Source organism: Polistes fuscatus, unplaced genomic scaffold (assembly GCF_010416935.1).
Source record: "Polistes fuscatus isolate 324 unplaced genomic scaffold, CU_Pfus_HIC Scaffold3, whole genome shotgun sequence".
In the NCBI taxonomy this organism is placed as follows: Eukaryota; Metazoa; Arthropoda; class Insecta; order Hymenoptera; family Vespidae; genus Polistes; species Polistes fuscatus.
In genome coordinates, this window is record NW_025113107.1 from 5,349,383 (window position 1) to 5,367,136 (window position 17,754).

Below are 17,754 nucleotides of genomic sequence, written 5' to 3' on the forward strand. Positions count from 1 at the left end.
CTTATATAGCATTCGCTCGTATCAACAACGTTACCTCCTGAAAGCATCTTTTTCAGGCGCGATAGCCTGTGTTCGCGAAAACTTCGACGTGGAAGAAGAAAAAGAACTCGTCTTCCCTCCTACATCATCATCGAGCTATTACGAGTGTGTATACGACGATCGAAACGTTGGAATTCCAAAATAAATTCATCCTTTTTTGAACCGTCTTAATGAATGATGTAATCTTTCGAATTATACTTTTATATATATACATATATTATATATTATTTAATATTTATTTCTTCTTATAACGAACAAACTATACAAAAGTTGTTATGAGTCAGAAAATGCGTTCACGTTCCTTCACAAATTATTCGAAAACAGGAATGAAATATTGCTTGGATTAACAAGATCGTATGATATACGAATGAAACTTAATCGTACTTATTGTTAATCGAGTTAAATTCGAGTTGGATTTTTTCATATATTTCTTTTTCTTTTAATTATGATTACATACGTATAGGTGGTAATTTATATATAAACGCGATTATATTGATAGATATCTCGTATCTTTTGACTAGTTTATTTTCTTATAATATTAATCGCATAGACCTTGGCAATGATGTTGTCTGGTTTATATTAGGTCGTAACGATCATCATACATACGTAACCGATCAAAATCTCCACTCATTTCTGTACGTTCGACGAACCTCGTTGAAAAATTTCTTAATCGTTTGACCAAAATAGTCGATAACCCTGAACGATAATATGTGGCCAAGCTAATCGATGGTCAAAGTTCTTCCTAGTTATTCAAACAATCGAATTAATTTATTTCGACCGTGATTTTTATTTTGTCATATTAAAAAAGATATTATTATTATTATTAAGAGAAGAAGAAAAATATGGAAATGAATAAAAACACCGTAAAGATAAGACGCTTTTTTCGCTTTCAGAAGTATAAACGAGTAATTATTTATAAGCAACCGGATCGTGACTGGTCTGGCATATCCTGTTACGTTGATAATCGATCGTTGAGAATCGAAAAATAACGTTTCTCGCACCCCTCGAAGAATCATACGTAGCGAGGAGGAAGAATATCTGTCGATTTTCTAGCGATCGATCGGAAAAATCAAACAATAATTAAATTTAATATCGATGGTTCATCGATTAATGGGTAGCAGCTATCAAATTACTACCTGCCAACGTTTAAAATTCGAAGAATATTATGCAGTAAATTATTAGAATGTTATTATAGAATGAAGACAGAGAAAATCACGTAAAGTTGTTATTTAAGAGTTTGAAATATCACAGGGCTCACCGATGAATCTTATTCGGTTTTATCTTTTCGAACAATACATTTAATGTTCTACATACTTATAAAAGTAAATTTAAAATACATTAAAAATACGGATATAAAGTACGTATAATTATATGTGTTATATTTTCATTGATTGTAAGTTTGTATTCTAAATTTTTTATGCGACAAAGGTATAACAAAGACAAATAATGGAATAAATTATTTCCTGGAATATACTGAAAATAATTGTCTGACTCGAGAGACATACATATGTATAAAGGTTTATCCAAAATCATCAGAGCATTAAATCATTAAAATAATTAACATTAAAATATTATTCACTCAGGTCATTATTCAAAGAAGAAATAAAACAAGAGTGATAATATTCTGATCGGTATGGAAATGTTGGCAGAGGAGGCCGCGAAAAAAATATCAGCGTACGACTCATCGAAAGTAAATTATATCCTTGCAATATTTATCTATCCACATGTGTGTACAGATGTCGAATGCACGTGAAATAATATTACATATCAGGAATTGTTTTGTTTAGATTAGAACGCTCGAATTTGTTGTCGACCGTCAATTGAGCATCCTCGATTCAATCGAAAAGTCTCGAAAATGAAAATGTTCGAAAATGAAAATGCTCGAAAATGAAAATACTTGAAAATATTCGTTTGAATCGTCATATTTCGAAGAATCGTTTCATACCAGCAATATCGTCCAATCACCTACAAAATTTTCCATTTGTGAAAAGTACAAAAGCATGTACGAAGAATCACCGAAGATCCAACAACGGCGTTGTTAGTTATTAGTTTTTGATACGAACGTGGCTGACGCTATTGATCATTATAATACTGGGAAATACCCACACTGGCGAAAGTAGCTTATCTCGTACGTAATAATTCATTACCATGAACAACGATTTCATTCCGTTCTTTAAAATCTATTTTCCTTGATACGTCGATTGATAAAATTCATTATCAAGGTAAGCAATAGTATTCTCGTTAATGTTATTTTAAAGATATCTTAACGAGACAATCAATTTAGATTAGAAATGAAAATATTAATAAATTCGATACACAATATTTGTAATTCTTTCAAGATTGTTTTATTCTTAAGAATTTATAAACATACTATAATCGAAAAGAGAGTTTCGTCATTCATCTTTCAATGTACAAATTCCACACGTGACATTAACAAATTCTTTTCTTGTCAAATGAAATATAAAGAGAGCTCCTGTTTTAAGCACACCTTAAGTGCTATAAAATAAGGAAACAATTCCAAGCGTTTATCTTGAACCCTCTTTTGAAACTTCAATAAACAAGGTAGGAAAATCCAAAGAAGCTAATATACTTGTAGATATGGATAAGACCAATGAAACGACTCATTAGGTTAATGCTTCTTCTTTGCTTTTAGTCATAGCATTTTCGAAACGTATATATAAGGCGAAAGGACAATTTTCAATTCTTCAGTATTCTCCGAAATTTCGTCGGGTGAAAAGCTTGGAAGAAAAAGAAAAACAAAATTGTGGAAATAAATACCCGTGGAAATAGTAAAAATAATAAATATGTCGACTATCGCATTTCTAATTCTGGTAGCCCTACAACTGTTACACGGTACCAAATGTAAGTCTTACATTTAATTGGCCGATAAGAAAACGTCCAATTTATTTCATTATATTATTTTCTTTCGTAAATATGAATAACGAAAGGTTTGACGTAAACGAAATTTAATATGAGTAATTGCAAAATGTATATACTGTTTGTGACTCATTCAAACGCAATATCATTTAATAAACCAACTCTAGCTTAGTATTTTCCGTGCTTTCTTCACGCAATCTGACTTTTTTTATTACATATGTAACTGATCTTTGTAAAATATGTTTGTGAGAACGACACGAGTTACAATTATATTTTTTTCTTTATTCAGGTACTCCTGTAAAAAATGATGAAGTACTGGATAGAATTGCAGAAGATATACATTTCTTACAGCAACGTCCAAGGCTATGGTCATCTTTTCAAAATTCTTGGAACATTCCTAATTTTTCATCTATCGGTGATATTTTTAAGGACGACGATGAGGAAGATGACGACAGTGATGAAGAGAAAATACCCAATATAAATGACAGGCTCGGAGGATTGGAAAAGTCACAGAAAGAAATTATTTCGCTTTTGAAGAAATTGTCCAATGGTGAGATTAGAACATTCTTCAATAAAATAATTAATGCAAATATAATTAAAAATACTATTAAAGTAGAACTCTTATTAAATGTAAGACATTACTAAAGATTTTCAAAATAGTAATTTTACTTTCAAGCGATTAATATGACAAATAATAAAAAAAAAAAATCTTTTAATGTCTGTAATGTTACATAACAGATATATCAGCCATGAAGGATCAAATGCAACACCAACAAATAAATGAAAATCAAAAAAGGCCTTCGACTAGTCTTCCAAGCAGCAAGGTAACAGCCACCACAAAACGATCAGAAATAGAATCTTTCCCTTTAACAACGAGTAGCACGTTCCAGGAAACAATCATCACGAAAAGTAAAGAAGAGGTCCCCTCAACAACGAGTAGCACGCCTGTGACTAGTTCACTTATCGTAGAAACGTCAACTTTTCAGACAACTCAACAAACACAACCTCAAACAACCGAACAAAAAGAGAGCACTACCATAAATTCTAATACCGAAACCAAACCAATATCGATCGATTCGATTAGTCAAGAAAATTCTACGCCCAACATTGTTTCTAGTACATCATTTTCGTCAGAAACGGAAATTCCATCGACCACGTCAGAAACTCTGGCTGAAACAATCGAACAAAATGAAAGTACCACCGTAAATTCTAACATCGAAACCACACAAGTATCGATCGATTCGACTAGTCAAGAAAATTCTACGCCCAACATTGTTTCTAGTACATTATTTTCGTCAGAAACGGAAATTCCATCGACCACATTAGAAACTCTGGCTGAAACAATCGAACAAAATGAAAGTACTACCGTAAATTCTAACATCGAAACCACACAAGTATCGATCGATTCGACTAGTCAAGAAAATTCTACGCCCAACATTGTTTTTAGTACATTATTTTCGTCAGGAACGGAAATTCCATCGACCACATTAGAAACTCGGGCTGAAACAATTGAACAAAATGAAAGTACCACCGTAAATTCTAACATCGAAACCACACAAGTATCGATCGATTCGATTAGTCAAGAAAATTCTACGCCCAACATTGTTTTTAGTACATTATTTTCGTCAGGAACGGAAATTCCATCGACTACATTAGAAACTCTGGCTGAAACAATCGAACAAAATGAAACTACTACTGTAAATTCTAACGCTGAAATCGAAGCAGTATCGATCGAATCGGTTAGTCAAGAAAATTCTACATCTGATATAATTTTAAGTACATCTTCACCAGTTGTCAGTGAGACCACAGAGTCGACTGTTTAAATGTACGGCAATGTATGAATTGTAATAAATAATAAGTCGCAAAATAATTTATACGATTTATCTTAAAGTATGCATTGACGTAATATATAGTAATCTTAATTCCGGGTATAAAAATAAAAAGAAGAAAAATAAAATGAAGCAATGATAAATTCCATGTTAATACAATATTTATTTAAACATGAGAAAATGTTCTTGAGTATGCATTACTTCAATGTTATCACGTATTCATTCGAAATTATGATTAATTAAACGGGAAATCTTTAAGATAATTTCAAGTCATGTAATGTCTTATGACTCCAAATATATTGTTTCATTCAATAAAAGAATTGTTTAATATTATTACAAAAATTCATTTTATTTTTCCTAACTTTAATCATATTACACAATGTAGTAATTGATTCTGTAAAAATAATAGTCATTAGTACCGAGAGAAACATTATGAACATTTCGAATATACTTTTCATACATATATATATTGTAATTTTATTATCATATAAAAAATTAGTCATCGTATCAATAATCATATATATTTTATTCTTCATTCGTATGTGTATTTCCAGCAGATATATACACAGTGAGTCACTTAAAGTCTAAATAAAGAATTGATCGATTATTCTTTCGATGATAAAAAAAATAAGATGCTTTTATTCACAATAATCGATATAAAAAGAAAGTATAAAATGTTTTCAGTCTACCTTGATCTACTGTATAACTTTTGTATAGGCAAATCATTAAGTATTATATCAGTTCTTTCTTGAATTAAACATAAGTTTCTCATAAAGATTTCACAATCATTCAAAGTGACCGAGATATTTGTTCGTTTAATCTTAATTGATATTCACCTGATAAACATACACATTCACAGAGTAGTATACATTCTTCGTAAACACTTCCAATCTCGTAATATTCTAGAATGAACCTACATATACTAATATATGTTTAAACATTATAATTCTTCGATTCATTTCTAATCTATCTCGTACATAAACAACATCTACATATGATAGTAATAGTTCTCTCTTTCTATTTCTCTCTCTATCTATTAACTATTTTCTGTTACAATTGTGCGTGTATGTTTATATATCCGAATGTGTTTTTATCGATTCTATCATCGAAACTGTACAATTATTGCACAAGTCTCGTACACTTTGACAAAGCCTAGTCAGAAACAATCTTCTGGGATTCCACAAGGCCACTATAGCGTCACATACGTCGTATTCAAACGACGTTCCTTATTCATCTCGTTAAAATTTAATAAGAAAAAAAAAATAAGAAGACGAAGAAACGATGGACCTTTCTTTCTTTCTACGAGGGAGAAGAAATAAACAGTTATTTTACCTAGAATACTATTGAACTTATGAAATTATGTTATCGGTTATATGAATTCGATGAAAATCGAGATGCTCGTTCGTTCGATGACCACGAACAACACTTAAGAATAAGAATAAGAAGAAGAAGAAGAAGAAGAAGAAAAAGAAAAGGAGATATTACGTGGACAGAGACGACTAGAATTTAAATGTGACTTTTAAGGTCATGCGTATACATTAAAAAAGGGTAGAGCAGAGTCACAGAGAACTCAGAACGGTTTTAGACATGGCTTCGTGCGTTAAGTACCTACTTCTTATTTTTTCTTTCGTCATTGTGCTCACGAGAGCAGGTAAGTAATGACCTATTGACAATGATTTGAAAAACCTTTTACTGTCTCGGTCGAGATGAATTTTTCTTTTCCAACGTAAGAAATGTGCACTTCGGAGGTGAATTTCTTTGAGAAGGAGTGAAAATCCTTGTAACTTTCATTTCATCGATTTAAACGCGAGTTAGAAGAAATAGTTTTTCAAACCGAACCTCGGATCGTTTTTAGAAAGTGAATTTTATCTTGAAATAAAATGTGTTACATTTTCCAAATACAGTGAACTCGTAAAAGTATTCAAACTGTGTCACAAATGTGATTCGGATTATTATAGAAAATTTCAAGTGAAATGGTGACAATTTTGAAACTTTGCCGGGAAACTTGGACGATAGATATTACACAAATGAATGCAGTGTGATATTGGAACGTTGAAGTATCGATTATATTTTATCTCATACGGAGTACTTGAAATCTAGACGTTTGACAGTTGACATGAATTGTTTCTTTTTCTCCTATTTTATCGTGACATGTATCTGAAATGTGAAAATTAGTTTGAATGGTAATATCTTGTCAAACATGTGGAAGTTGTTTATGTTATAGAATTTCAAAATCAAGAATAAACTAACGAGTAGTTTATAATTCATAGGAATATTACTTTGTTCTGTATTTATTTCACAATTATTAATTTATACTTACAATTAGAGAGAAAATGTAGAATTTTTAAGATACTAGAAAAAATTTTTAAATAAATATTTGAATTAATTTAAAAAGTATACAATCACACGGCCACATATAAAATCCGAATCTGAAAGAAAATTTGCTGAGCTTTCTTGTCTTCTCGTTAAAACGAAAAAACGAATAGAGAGAAGAAAATAAAGGAAGAGAGAAAGAGAGAGAAAACGAACAAACCGGAGGCTAAATTTTCCAACCTGTTCGACGTGACGGGAAAAAGAAATGGAAGGTTATAAAAGGTTTAGCGTGTTCATTCCTTTTCGAACAATTTCCTCTTTTCTGCGTGTCACGAAGGAAATGTTTTCTTCTTCTTCTCTTTGTTCTTTTTTCTCTTCCTCTTTTGTTTCTTTTCCTCTTCATTCATACTCGCAGACGATCGCGTGCATTTCAACGATGAACACGAGAAACGATGGAACACACCACCAGAACTGACACCGGAGCAGGTTACCAGGAAAAAGGCAGAGACGATAAATGGAAGAGCTGAGGCACGATTTCTTCCATTCAGTGCGAGCTTCAACATAAACGCTGGCCAGGACAATAGCGAGGCTTTGCAATTGGGAGCGGGCCTCGGGGGTATCAGTGTATCTCAGAGTTCTAGTTTCTCTCAGGCTGCAGCCAATTCCTTCGGGAATACAGGGTATGCCACTAAAGTAAAAGGAATGAACACGCTTTCCTATTTTTACGACTATTTATATCTTATATCTTATTTTCGAAAAATCGAATCGAATAGAATAAAAAAACTCAATTGCTAGTATTTCATATTTCTATAGTTAAGACTCGTGAGATCGTGCTGCTAATAGAAAAGTAAATAAAGTTCGATTAATTGTTTTTTTTTAGATCTTCGTTATCTGCTAGTCAATCCTCGTCGTTCGCTGCAGGATTGGCAGGAATTTCTGCATCAGACGCTAATTCGTTCAACGTAAACCATCCTGTTTTTGGTGGACAGTCAAATTCAAATAGTAATTCATTCAGCGTTGGTCAAGCAAGTGCTTCCTCTCAAGCAAACGCACAGAACGGTCAGGCAAGTTCTGGTTCGCAGGCATCAATCGGTTCCGTGCATTCTTCGGCATCTACCGGTAGCAACGTGCAAGTTCTCTCCGATGGTTTGATACTAGGACAACCTCAAGGCCCAAGAAAACCAGTCTGGACCAACATCGGACCTAATCATGATTTCCCTGGTGCGATATTCAAATATTCATCATTACCTATGCATAAACCTGTTGAATATAACGCGAGTCATTAGCATAATTCAATAACTAACATTACTTGTCAACAGGTCACCCAATTTCCAACAGACCAACATTAACCATACAAGAAGCACCAATCACCAATGGACAAAAACGACCGATAACGTTAACATTAGGTGGCTACGATTCACGCTGGCAACAAAGTAGACCACAACTTGAAACGAACGAATGGTATCCTAACGGGGGAACCAACTTTCAAGGACATCAGTGGAGGCCACATTCAAAGCACGAGTACGCTCAAGGCTATCCGTCGATTCCTAACTCGTGGTCGCAGGGTCAAGGACAGTCAAGCGGAGGTTTGCACATCGCCGTAGGTTCTGCTAATTCCGGTGCCTCGTCGAACTCCGGAGTTCATGCTCAGGGATTGGTTACTTCGGTTCATCGAAATCCTTACGGACGAAACGAAGGCAACTTTGCTAATGTCAATTCCATGAATCAAGGTGGACTATCTGTGGACTTTGTCAAATTCCCTGGACAAACTCATATTCAAAGTATACCACGGGAATTTGTCAGGAGTAAACAAACGTTCAATGGCAAACGTCGAAAAGAAAAAACGGACATTGTTGAAGGTATCGTATCGGACATCGCAGATACGGTGTCGGATTTGTTAGATATTTCGTAATTTCATTCCTTTTGATCTGCCGACAATATTTTAGCAATAGCTCATTCATTTGACTCCCGATCGTAGCGTTCGATAGATGATTAACGATTTGTTCATTATTTCCTTCTCAACGTTATCCTTATTCCAGGACGCATTCCAAGAAATTGATCCACGTTGAGAGATACAAAGAATTAATTAATATTCTCATAAATCTCTCTGCGCAGGGATTATTTATCGTGGTGTCACGTGCCATTGCGTTAAACGCTCTTTAATTAAAAATATGACGAAGTGCGCCGACAATTATTTATATTCTATGAATCAAAGTATATTTAAGTATTTTTATGGACAAAAAAGTCAAGGATTTTCTTAGATCGACGATTAACAATGCGCCGAGTATCAAGAAATTTTATTGATTGTCCCATTTACGTCACTGCCAGATGCGTCAGTTCCGGCGTTTAAATAGGTGAAGGTCAAAGTGCACAATCAATGAAATGCATAAAACGTAAAACTTTAGCACCATCTTTCAAAGATGATCTGTCGATCATTGAAGATTATTTACGAAAGATAATATCGTTCACGCTTCTATTAACTGATGGTACAAAAAATTTTCTCCTTAACAACTGTAGGTTTCTTTATCGACATAAGATAAAATAGAAAAAAGAAATTATGTGGCATAAAAGAAACTAAATATATCATCGGAAAAAATTACCTTGCCAATGTTCAAACTTTACTCATCTTTGAATTGTGTCAGTACTTTTCATTAAAAAGTACCGAATACATGAGAAAAAATTGAAGTATGAATTTAAATTAGAAAAAAATCGAAAAAATTTTCCCACTAAACCAATCGATGACATAATAATAACAATAATAATAATAATAATAATAATAATAATAATAATAATAATAATAATAATAATAAAATAACCAAGGGACATGGTAAGTCCGTAATTATGTTACAACGAGAAGTACAGACGGTTTATTATTAGTATTATTAGACAATCTATAATTATTATCGGAACGTTAAAAACGTCATACGTGCACAGTGCACGTTTATACGTGCAACAAACGATTGACTGAAAAATAAAAAGTTGATTACATGAAACGTGATCGCTACACTCGCAGTAATCAGTATCCATGAATTTTTCTTTCGATAATTTGCGATGTTTTGATATGGGAAGTGCGAGTGACTAACAACAAACCAGTACGGATTCAGAAAATCCCCGATCAATTACTAAATACTATGGAATTAATTATTCGTATGCTCTATAATAAAAAAGAAATAACGTGTTATACTTGCATAAATCTCAAAGAAAAAGAATTCATATATTTTAATTGATTATTTATTTAATCGAAATAATATATAAAGTAAAAAAGAAAGAAAAGAAGGATAGATGTATAAAGTAATTAATTTTAATGAATCTAATTGGATAAAATGCAAAAATAAAAGTATGAGGACCCTTTTTTCATGGTCGCGTTCCATGGTTTGAATTATTGACTCGATGACTTTTATAGCTTACATACTCGTAGCCATTAAGTAACCACGTTAACGATCTCGACCAACGTGCTGTACTACCCACTCGATGGACAGCATATCTCAGATTTGTAAACGATATAGTTCCCTTTGCGGTTGCCCGGTGAAACGAATCGCGACGATTGGTAGACAATAAGAAGAAAACGTCATTTATGAAAATACGTATGTATAAAATGGAATATGCAAAATGATTGTGATTAACGAGTTCTTAAGGAAAAAAATGAAGGAACAAATAAAAAGTAAACAATTGGTGATCTATTCGGCCCTTTCCCATATATACCTCACTCAACGAGGAGGATCCTCTTCGAAGGATTATTATTCTTCCATCTGACCTGAACAGCAATGGTCAAGGATAAGCAGGATTAACGTCCCTCTTCTTCGCGGTAAGAAAAAGACAAAGAGAGAGAGAGAGAGAGAGAGAGAGAGAGAGAGAAAGAGAGGGGAAAGATGGACGAGGTTACGATCGTTACTGTCATCGGCATTGCTTTCAAATCTCAACCGAGTTCGTATATAGGAACTGGCCAATGATCTCACTCTTTTTTCCAAGTAAGAGGATTGCGCAAACTATTTCGAAGAAATGTAATTAAGCTCTACGTAAAGATGATTTAGGGTTGTTGCAAATTTATCTCGTGAAAACAAAAAAAAATAGATTTATGTAACATGAATTTTTATTAGAAGAAACAAACAAACAAACTAACAAAAAGGAAAAAAAGAATTAATATATATATAGGTAATCGTTCATTTCGATTTAAATTTGAATTTATACGCGTATATATATGCATAGATCTATTTTAATATAATTTCCATTCAGACGAAATAAGGAGAAAAGATACCAATTTCACGAAGATCTTTAATTAAGCATCAAATTAGATACGTATTAATAGTGCGTATAATTTTCTTGGGAAACGATCCAATTAACTTGAATTTAAGGGATTAAGAAAAAGTCGAAAGGAAAGGAAGAAGACGTTAAAAGCGAAAGGAAAAGATGAAATCTGTCTTTCTTTTAGGTTGCATACATTATCCGGTAGTATGGTAACTTTAGAGATATGCTCTACAATGTTTAATCTAAATATAGCTACATCGTTAAGATAATCATCGGTGAGAAAGAAGAGATACGTGCAACAAGAGAGTAGTAAAAAAGTATATAATCGTCGATCCTTTTGCCATCCGTCTCAAGAAGAGAGATCGCGAAAATGCAAGGCGTCCTGGCTATGAAACGCATTTAACTGCATCTATACGCAAGCCTTATTCGCCTGCAGACTCGGTCTCCTTGCTCTTGAAAACAAGGGGACGTACTGTTCCTCGATCTACAGGACGATTCATAAAATATTCATTTATCTATTTCTCTTTTTAAATATCATTCACGAATAACAAAATGTAGCCAAGAAACTCCGGATTAGCGCAAAAAATTACATAAAACACATTTATTTATTTTTATTTATATAATTAAACTATAAGATTTATATAATACAAATAATATTTGAGCATTTTTATATTAATATTTGTTTTTCAGACCAATATTGTCTAAAACATTATTCCAAGTATTTGTAAAAGTATCGTTGTAGCGTAGAGATATTACCAAAATGATATTAATAATAAGGATTACGCAAGGGATGCCTTTCTTTCTTGCGACATTTTGTCCTCGATTCTTCCTTTCACTGCGAAGAAATTATCACACGCGTCGTTGTTCGTATATTTTTTGTTGTCTATTATTAATATTTTTATCGTATAAATTAGTTTATTATTATAACCTGAAATAATATTATATGTCACGGATGATGCATAAGTAACTTTAAATTTATATTATTCAAAATATTTCTTAGATAAAAGATCAAAACAAACGATTCAAAACCTATCATACTTTACATATTACGACTCTCGATGTGGAATATAAACAAAATTATTTATGTTATTATTTACTTCATAAATTGTCTTAATAGATGCTCAGTTCTCATCTCAGCGCGCTTTACAAGTTAAATCTCATTGTAACGAAATTCATGGGACGAATTGCAAATTTGTTTCGTGTTTAATGCCTTGTAAGACTCGTTTAAAATAAACGGAAGGAAAGAGAGAGAAGCCCGCAGAAGTCGTCGTTTAACCGTTGTAAGGTCAAGGCCGAGATGAGAGGTCGATGTTCAATGCAGCATAGATGCACCATCGAACGAACTATCTCTAAAAGTATGCAATGTTCTTCTCCTTCTTTTTTTCTCCGTGCAAGATGGAAATAAATGAGCGATCGCGAATAAAAAATGCTTACTTATCTAAATTACGTTAATGCAATGCGCTCGAGTTGCACTCGGAAAAACCCGTATGAGACGTTGATATTGAACAACGAGTAATCAATTCGCTTTGATTTTTTATCTCGTGTTATTTAAATGTTTAATTTAATTATATAATATAAATAAGTAACTTTTTCATATTCATCCTCTGGAAATATATTTAATGTATTCGCATACATTTGATTATATACTATCAAGCATTTTTATCATTCGATTTTTTTTCTATTTTCCTTTTTCTTTTTCCATCCACAAACAATGATGATTCGACGATGATCGTTTAAAGTCTCAAGTACGCAATTAAGGGATCTCTTCTTGAGAACTTTCATGAGAGATGACGTCTATTCTATGTGACGAAGAAAAATAAGATGCCGATGATAACAATGCAACTCGTTATCGAATAACGGCGAAAGATGATGCCGAAGGAAGAGCACATCATACGTAAATACTTTTGTACGCACGAGCTTAGAACGTATCGTTATTTAATCTTAATGCATATTCCCGGAAGTCATTTAATTCATTTTCGAGTTACCAACGTAAATTATTTATCGCCTTCGATAGTACAGGATCAATCTGTTCATTTTTCTTTTTCCTTTTCTTTTTTTTCTCAAGAAGACAATTAGAGCTTCATTGTTATTTTCAATAATAAATATCCAAACTTTAAGAAAAGTATAAGAAAATTATATAAATCCGTGTAAAAAAATGTAGTCCTTTTTTTTTTAAATATTTCTAAATCATATCGATTACACACAAAAATAGCTTATTATGACACTATATAATTATAAGAGATATAAAAACAAACTCAAATCATTATTATAAATCGATATTGTATATTCGAGTTTAATTGGTTATTAAATATTTTTGATGAGTCTTCAATTTTTTTGTTTACGATCAAAACAATACAATAAGATTGGATTTTTAATTTTTTTTCTTTTTATGCAAGATCTTGTGTATTATATCATTACTAATAATCGACGATACACCCATGGATTTATGTATATATACATCCAGACACATACGTACACGCGTAATTGCAATTTTATTCTTTCCTCATAATATCCTTGCGGTTGATTGAAAAAAAATTATAATTTTACACTTTTGACTCTAATAAGAATGAAATTATGAATATTTTGATCAGTAACAAATAATTTTGGCGGCCATTGTAGGAAGAACTATTTAGTTCATGAAATTTCGTAGAAAATCCAAACCGCAAAATGCGAAAATGTGAATGGTCGAATGGAAAAATAACAAAGTAGTATGGAGTGGTGGACTCTTCTCCGAACAACTCACGTATTCAATTATATAATACCTCGTGTAGATCTTTGTCGTGCAAGGATCGATGCCTATAAAAGCGGCAACATCAAAAGATAGCGTTGCAGTGCATCTTCGGATTTCTGATAATCCTAAGATGGCTACTCTTATTTCTAACGTTCTTGCCTTTCTCTTGTTGGCTGCTACAATAGTTTCTGGATTACCTGCACCCGATGATTCAAGTGAGTTTATTCTACAGATCTCAAATCACACATTTCTCATTTATTTAAAATTAATGGAAGATAGTGTTAAAGCTCACAATTATTTTATATCCTTTTCTACATGACGTAAATTATATGTCGTATATATCAAACTACTTGACAGATGAATATAAATATAAATATATATTTAATGAGTTGGTTTTTCCACAGAAATCTCCATCGATACCAATGAGGAAAACTCAACTCTGGTATTGGACCTTGTGCCTCCTATAGAAGGAGAAGATGATAACGGAAGAAATGTCACCTTGTTTATTATAAATCTTTACGCAGTTCGAAATCATTCTGGCGAGAGTTCGGAAGATATGCTCGATAATAATCTCGTACAAAAAATGCCCGATATAATAGGTGAGTTATTTTTGATGAAATTTTCACAAATATTTATAGTATAGAATCGCGATTGATATGCTTGGATCATTTGTTCCAGGTCCCTTGGCAACGTTATTCCTAGTAGTAGAGGAAGGAGGAGACGAGGAACCTGTCGATCTCGACAAAATGGCAAAGTACATGGAGGAACGTGGATTCAAAATCGATAAAATCGACGAGAGTGGTGAAACGAGTGTACTGAAGACAGAAGTACCGGACAAAGATATAGACGACGTCAAGGAGATGTTGGAATCCACGGCAGATAATTATTCATCGTCGGATAAACTATCGAAATCAAAGAAATATAGAGCGAGGAGAATGGCTTGCCATAAGTGTCATGGTGGTGGAGGTAGAGGTGGCGGAGGTGGAAAAGGCGGTGGAGGAGGAGGTAGTTATCAGTATTATGATCCATACGGAGGTAACTTTACTCATAACAATTGCCTATTATAGCGCACTGTAGTTTCCGAAACATGAGTAAGTAGAAATTAGTCGCACGGCAAGACACGAAGCTTATTAGATGTTTGTAGAGTATGTGTTATAATGACATCTAAAAGTATTGGTAATTTAAATATCCAAAAATATGATAATTTAATTTTGTATGTGCAAAAAAAGATAATTTCATAAATTGCCATCAATTTTTCATCTTGATCGATGATAGACCTCCTGAGAGAAACATACACTAATAATAACGTTATATTTTATAAATCCAATACCATGGATATTTATTCACCGATACTTTTTCCAACGATTGCAGATAAATAAACGTATCATTGGATCAGTCCGACGTAAATCAAGTAAATATAGTAATCATGAAAAAGAACCTCCTTAATAATTGAAGAATAAATCACTTGTTTTTTTTTTTAGACAATCCGATCAATTTCCTCGTATAATTTGTTATTGTTATATTCGCAGGACAAATTGGCGTTATACCGGTATACGTAGTACCCGTTGCGATTCAACAACAACCGCAGTACCATCCTCCACCTCAACAGTACCATCCTCCGCCTCAACAGTATCATCCTCAACCAGTGTGCGATCCGTGCCAAGGGTACGTGTCACACATTTTCTTTATTATTTTTTTATTTTCAAATATAATATAATATGAATCGATATACCAATAAACCATTTATTGCATAATTCTATATAATAACATGTTATTTTTCTGTTGATTTAGACGCGGAGGTGGTGGCGGTGGAAGAGGTGGAGGTGGGGGCATTGCATACGCACAAGCCAGTGCTCAAGCAAGTGCCGGTGGAGGAGGATGGTGAAGAACTTTTTGAATAATTCCCTCGCTACGAATATCTTCAAGGAACTTTTATACTTTCTTTCGTTAATATTATTATCGAAGGATAGAAAGAAAAAACCAAATTATTAATTAGCTTTGAAAACTGCCTAACATTAATCACAATTTGTTAATTAAGTTACTTGGGTAGGGAAAACAACAACAAAAATAAAACCTGTTTATTATCCTTTCTTTATACTTATTATTAAGAGTAAGTAAAAACATGTTGCTGACTAGACTAGTCGGATGGTCTACAAGAAATATTAATGCATCATAGTATTACATTTGTAGAAAAATTTCTTATATCGATAAGAAACTGTCTTTTCCGATAAATAGTATAAGAAAGTGAAATTGTAGAATATTGTCGTATGTTCAGGAATGTAAATTAATTTTCATTCGTTTAATTATGAATTGATTGCTTTTATATATATATATATATTTATTGTTGATTTAATTACCTTTGACCTTTTTTTAAATTAATAATTTACCTAGAGTAATTTAAGAGAATTTAATCGCGATCGAGGGCATCGTATATACATTTTTCGTGTCTCAAAATACACTTTATTTTTACAAAATGATCTTTGCAAGGAAAAAACTGATAAACAGGTTTAACGTTAGATCGATAATGTTCCTAGCAATATTCCGTATATATATATATATATATATCTGGGATTTCCTACAATAATGAACAGTAACTTAATTGACTTTACTCGCAAAGCGAAATGAAGTTACATCGTTTTAATAAATGCCACGCTGTAATTTGTATACCTCATTAAATGTTAATACCTAACCGCAAGTTGGAGCGCATATAATCATCGGTTGAGAGAATTTCTAAAAATTACAGAAAGTTCCAATGAAAATACAGGCGTCATCGCGTCGTCATCATCATCAAGATTTCGACTTTTATTTTCAGACTCGTTACAACGCATCCTTTAAGATTTTTGAAATATTTTCCTTTTTCTTTTTTTTTAAAATCCCCTATCAAAAATAGAAACAAGCATATTTTTGCGTATGATTGAAAAACTCTGAAAAAACGAAAGTCTTCACAGGTAAATACTTATGAATATATTCCCACTGTCTTCCCACTATCCAAAATATTATATGTAACAAGAAATTTAGCTGAATCATTCTTGTTCGTAAAATATTCAAAGCCTTAATTATAGGTTTGAAGCGTTAGTAAAGCCATTAACCGGAGCTAGCTTAGATATCCTAGGTCGTCTGCTTTTTTACGTTCTAGGGCTGTCCTAGATCGGCTTTAAAAGCGGTGTCCAGTATCGAGACTATAAATAAGAGTAGGGTGAACGAGTAGGCAGCTTCCAATGAGCGACTCGAGTCGTGGCTGCTGTGTTAACTGCTAGTGTTGAGAAAGAGAGAGAAAGAGAAAGACGGATCCGTAATTATGGTACGACTTGGGTGAACGTAACGGTAAACTTTGAATTTTTTTTCTCTCCATTTTTCCGGATCCGGAGCAGAACGAGAAGTAGAAGAAGGAGAAGGAGCAGTAAAAAGAAAAAAGAGAATATACAATAAGAATATGATGAGGATAGAAACGGGAAAAAAAATTTTCGACGAAACGAAGCCAATTCGAAACGGCAAGAACCCACTACTTTGTCCGCTATTTTAAACGTTCTCTACCTGCTTCGAGACTCGATGATGATTGGCGACTTGAAATTATATCCTCGTCTTCGTTTATATAGTAGAGTTCTTTCAGGGATTTGCTGAAGATGAGAGAAAGGAGAGGAGTTTTTACCTTCATCGCTCTCGAAACCTTCGATTTTCATGCTGTTTAAATTCCTTTGAAAGTTTATCTCCTGCAAGTGT

The 17,754-nt window shown here is 32.9% G+C and overlaps 3 protein-coding genes across 7 annotated transcripts; all 3 read left to right on the plus strand.

The window, feature by feature from the left end:
- Window positions 1-1,449: 1,449 nt before the first annotated feature.
- LOC122519980 (flocculation protein FLO11-like) lies at window positions 1,450-5,057 on the plus strand. 4 transcript variants are annotated; one of them, XM_043639839.1, is made up of 6 exons: window positions 1,450-2,261; window positions 2,506-2,601; window positions 2,693-2,901; window positions 3,206-3,466; window positions 3,655-3,740; window positions 3,903-5,057. In XM_043639839.1, the coding sequence occupies exons 3-6, from the start codon at window positions 2,844-2,846 to the stop codon at window positions 4,737-4,739; spliced, it is 1,242 nt and encodes a 413-aa protein (XP_043495774.1). In that variant the 5' UTR covers window positions 1,450-2,261; window positions 2,506-2,601; window positions 2,693-2,843; the 3' UTR covers window positions 4,740-5,057. The 4 variants fall into 4 exon arrangements, with proteins under 4 accessions (XP_043495774.1, XP_043495772.1, XP_043495773.1 ...); XM_043639837.1 differs by having other exon boundaries at window positions 1,450-1,729; window positions 1,811-2,261; window positions 3,655-5,057; XM_043639838.1 differs by having other exon boundaries at window positions 1,450-1,729; window positions 1,827-2,261; window positions 3,655-5,057.
- Window positions 5,058-6,242: 1,185 nt separating this feature from the next.
- Window positions 6,243-10,239, plus strand: LOC122520290. 2 transcript variants are annotated; one of them, XM_043640402.1, is made up of 5 exons: window positions 6,243-6,396; window positions 7,474-7,738; window positions 7,939-8,279; window positions 8,378-8,917; window positions 9,098-10,239. In XM_043640402.1, the coding sequence occupies exons 1-5, from the start codon at window positions 6,333-6,335 to the stop codon at window positions 9,115-9,117; spliced, it is 1,230 nt and encodes a 409-aa protein (XP_043496337.1). In that variant the 5' UTR covers window positions 6,243-6,332; the 3' UTR covers window positions 9,118-10,239. The 2 variants fall into 2 exon arrangements, with proteins under 2 accessions (XP_043496337.1, XP_043496336.1); XM_043640401.1 differs by having other exon boundaries at window positions 8,378-10,239.
- Window positions 10,240-14,080: 3,841 nt separating this feature from the next.
- Window positions 14,081-16,729, plus strand: LOC122520292. Its single transcript, XM_043640403.1, has 5 exons — window positions 14,081-14,249; window positions 14,439-14,633; window positions 14,713-15,039; window positions 15,564-15,699; window positions 15,826-16,729. Exons 1-5 carry the CDS (start codon window positions 14,096-14,098, stop codon window positions 15,917-15,919), a joined length of 906 nt encoding a protein of 301 aa, XP_043496338.1. The 5' UTR covers window positions 14,081-14,095; the 3' UTR covers window positions 15,920-16,729.
- The last annotated feature ends 1,025 nt before the right edge of the window (window positions 16,730-17,754 follow it).

What these genes read in the sequence shown, in the direction of transcription:
- LOC122519980 (XM_043639835.1), top strand. Translation starts at nt 2,844, where the DNA reads ATGTCGACTATCGCATTTCTAATTCTGGTAGCCCTACAACTGTTACAC. An exon ending in ACTGTTACACGGTACCAAAT is followed by an intron (nt 2,902 to 3,205) that starts GTAAGTCTTACA and finishes TTCTTTATTCAG; the next exon opens with GTACTCCTGTAAAAAATGAT. An exon ending in TTTGAAGAAATTGTCCAATG is followed by an intron (nt 3,467 to 3,654) that starts GTGAGATTAGAA and finishes GTTACATAACAG; the next exon opens with ATATATCAGCCATGAAGGAT.
- LOC122520290 (XM_043640401.1), top strand. Translation starts at nt 6,333, where the DNA reads ATGGCTTCGTGCGTTAAGTACCTACTTCTTATTTTTTCTTTCGTCATT. An exon ending in CATTGTGCTCACGAGAGCAG is followed by an intron (nt 6,397 to 7,473) that starts GTAAGTAATGAC and finishes TCATACTCGCAG; the next exon opens with ACGATCGCGTGCATTTCAAC. An exon ending in ACCTAATCATGATTTCCCTG is followed by an intron (nt 8,280 to 8,377) that starts GTGCGATATTCA and finishes ACTTGTCAACAG; the next exon opens with GTCACCCAATTTCCAACAGA.
- LOC122520292 (XM_043640403.1), top strand. Translation starts at nt 14,096, where the DNA reads ATGCCTATAAAAGCGGCAACATCAAAAGATAGCGTTGCAGTGCATCTT. An exon ending in ACCTGCACCCGATGATTCAA is followed by an intron (nt 14,250 to 14,438) that starts GTGAGTTTATTC and finishes GTTTTTCCACAG; the next exon opens with AAATCTCCATCGATACCAAT. An exon ending in AAAAATGCCCGATATAATAG is followed by an intron (nt 14,634 to 14,712) that starts GTGAGTTATTTT and finishes CATTTGTTCCAG; the next exon opens with GTCCCTTGGCAACGTTATTC.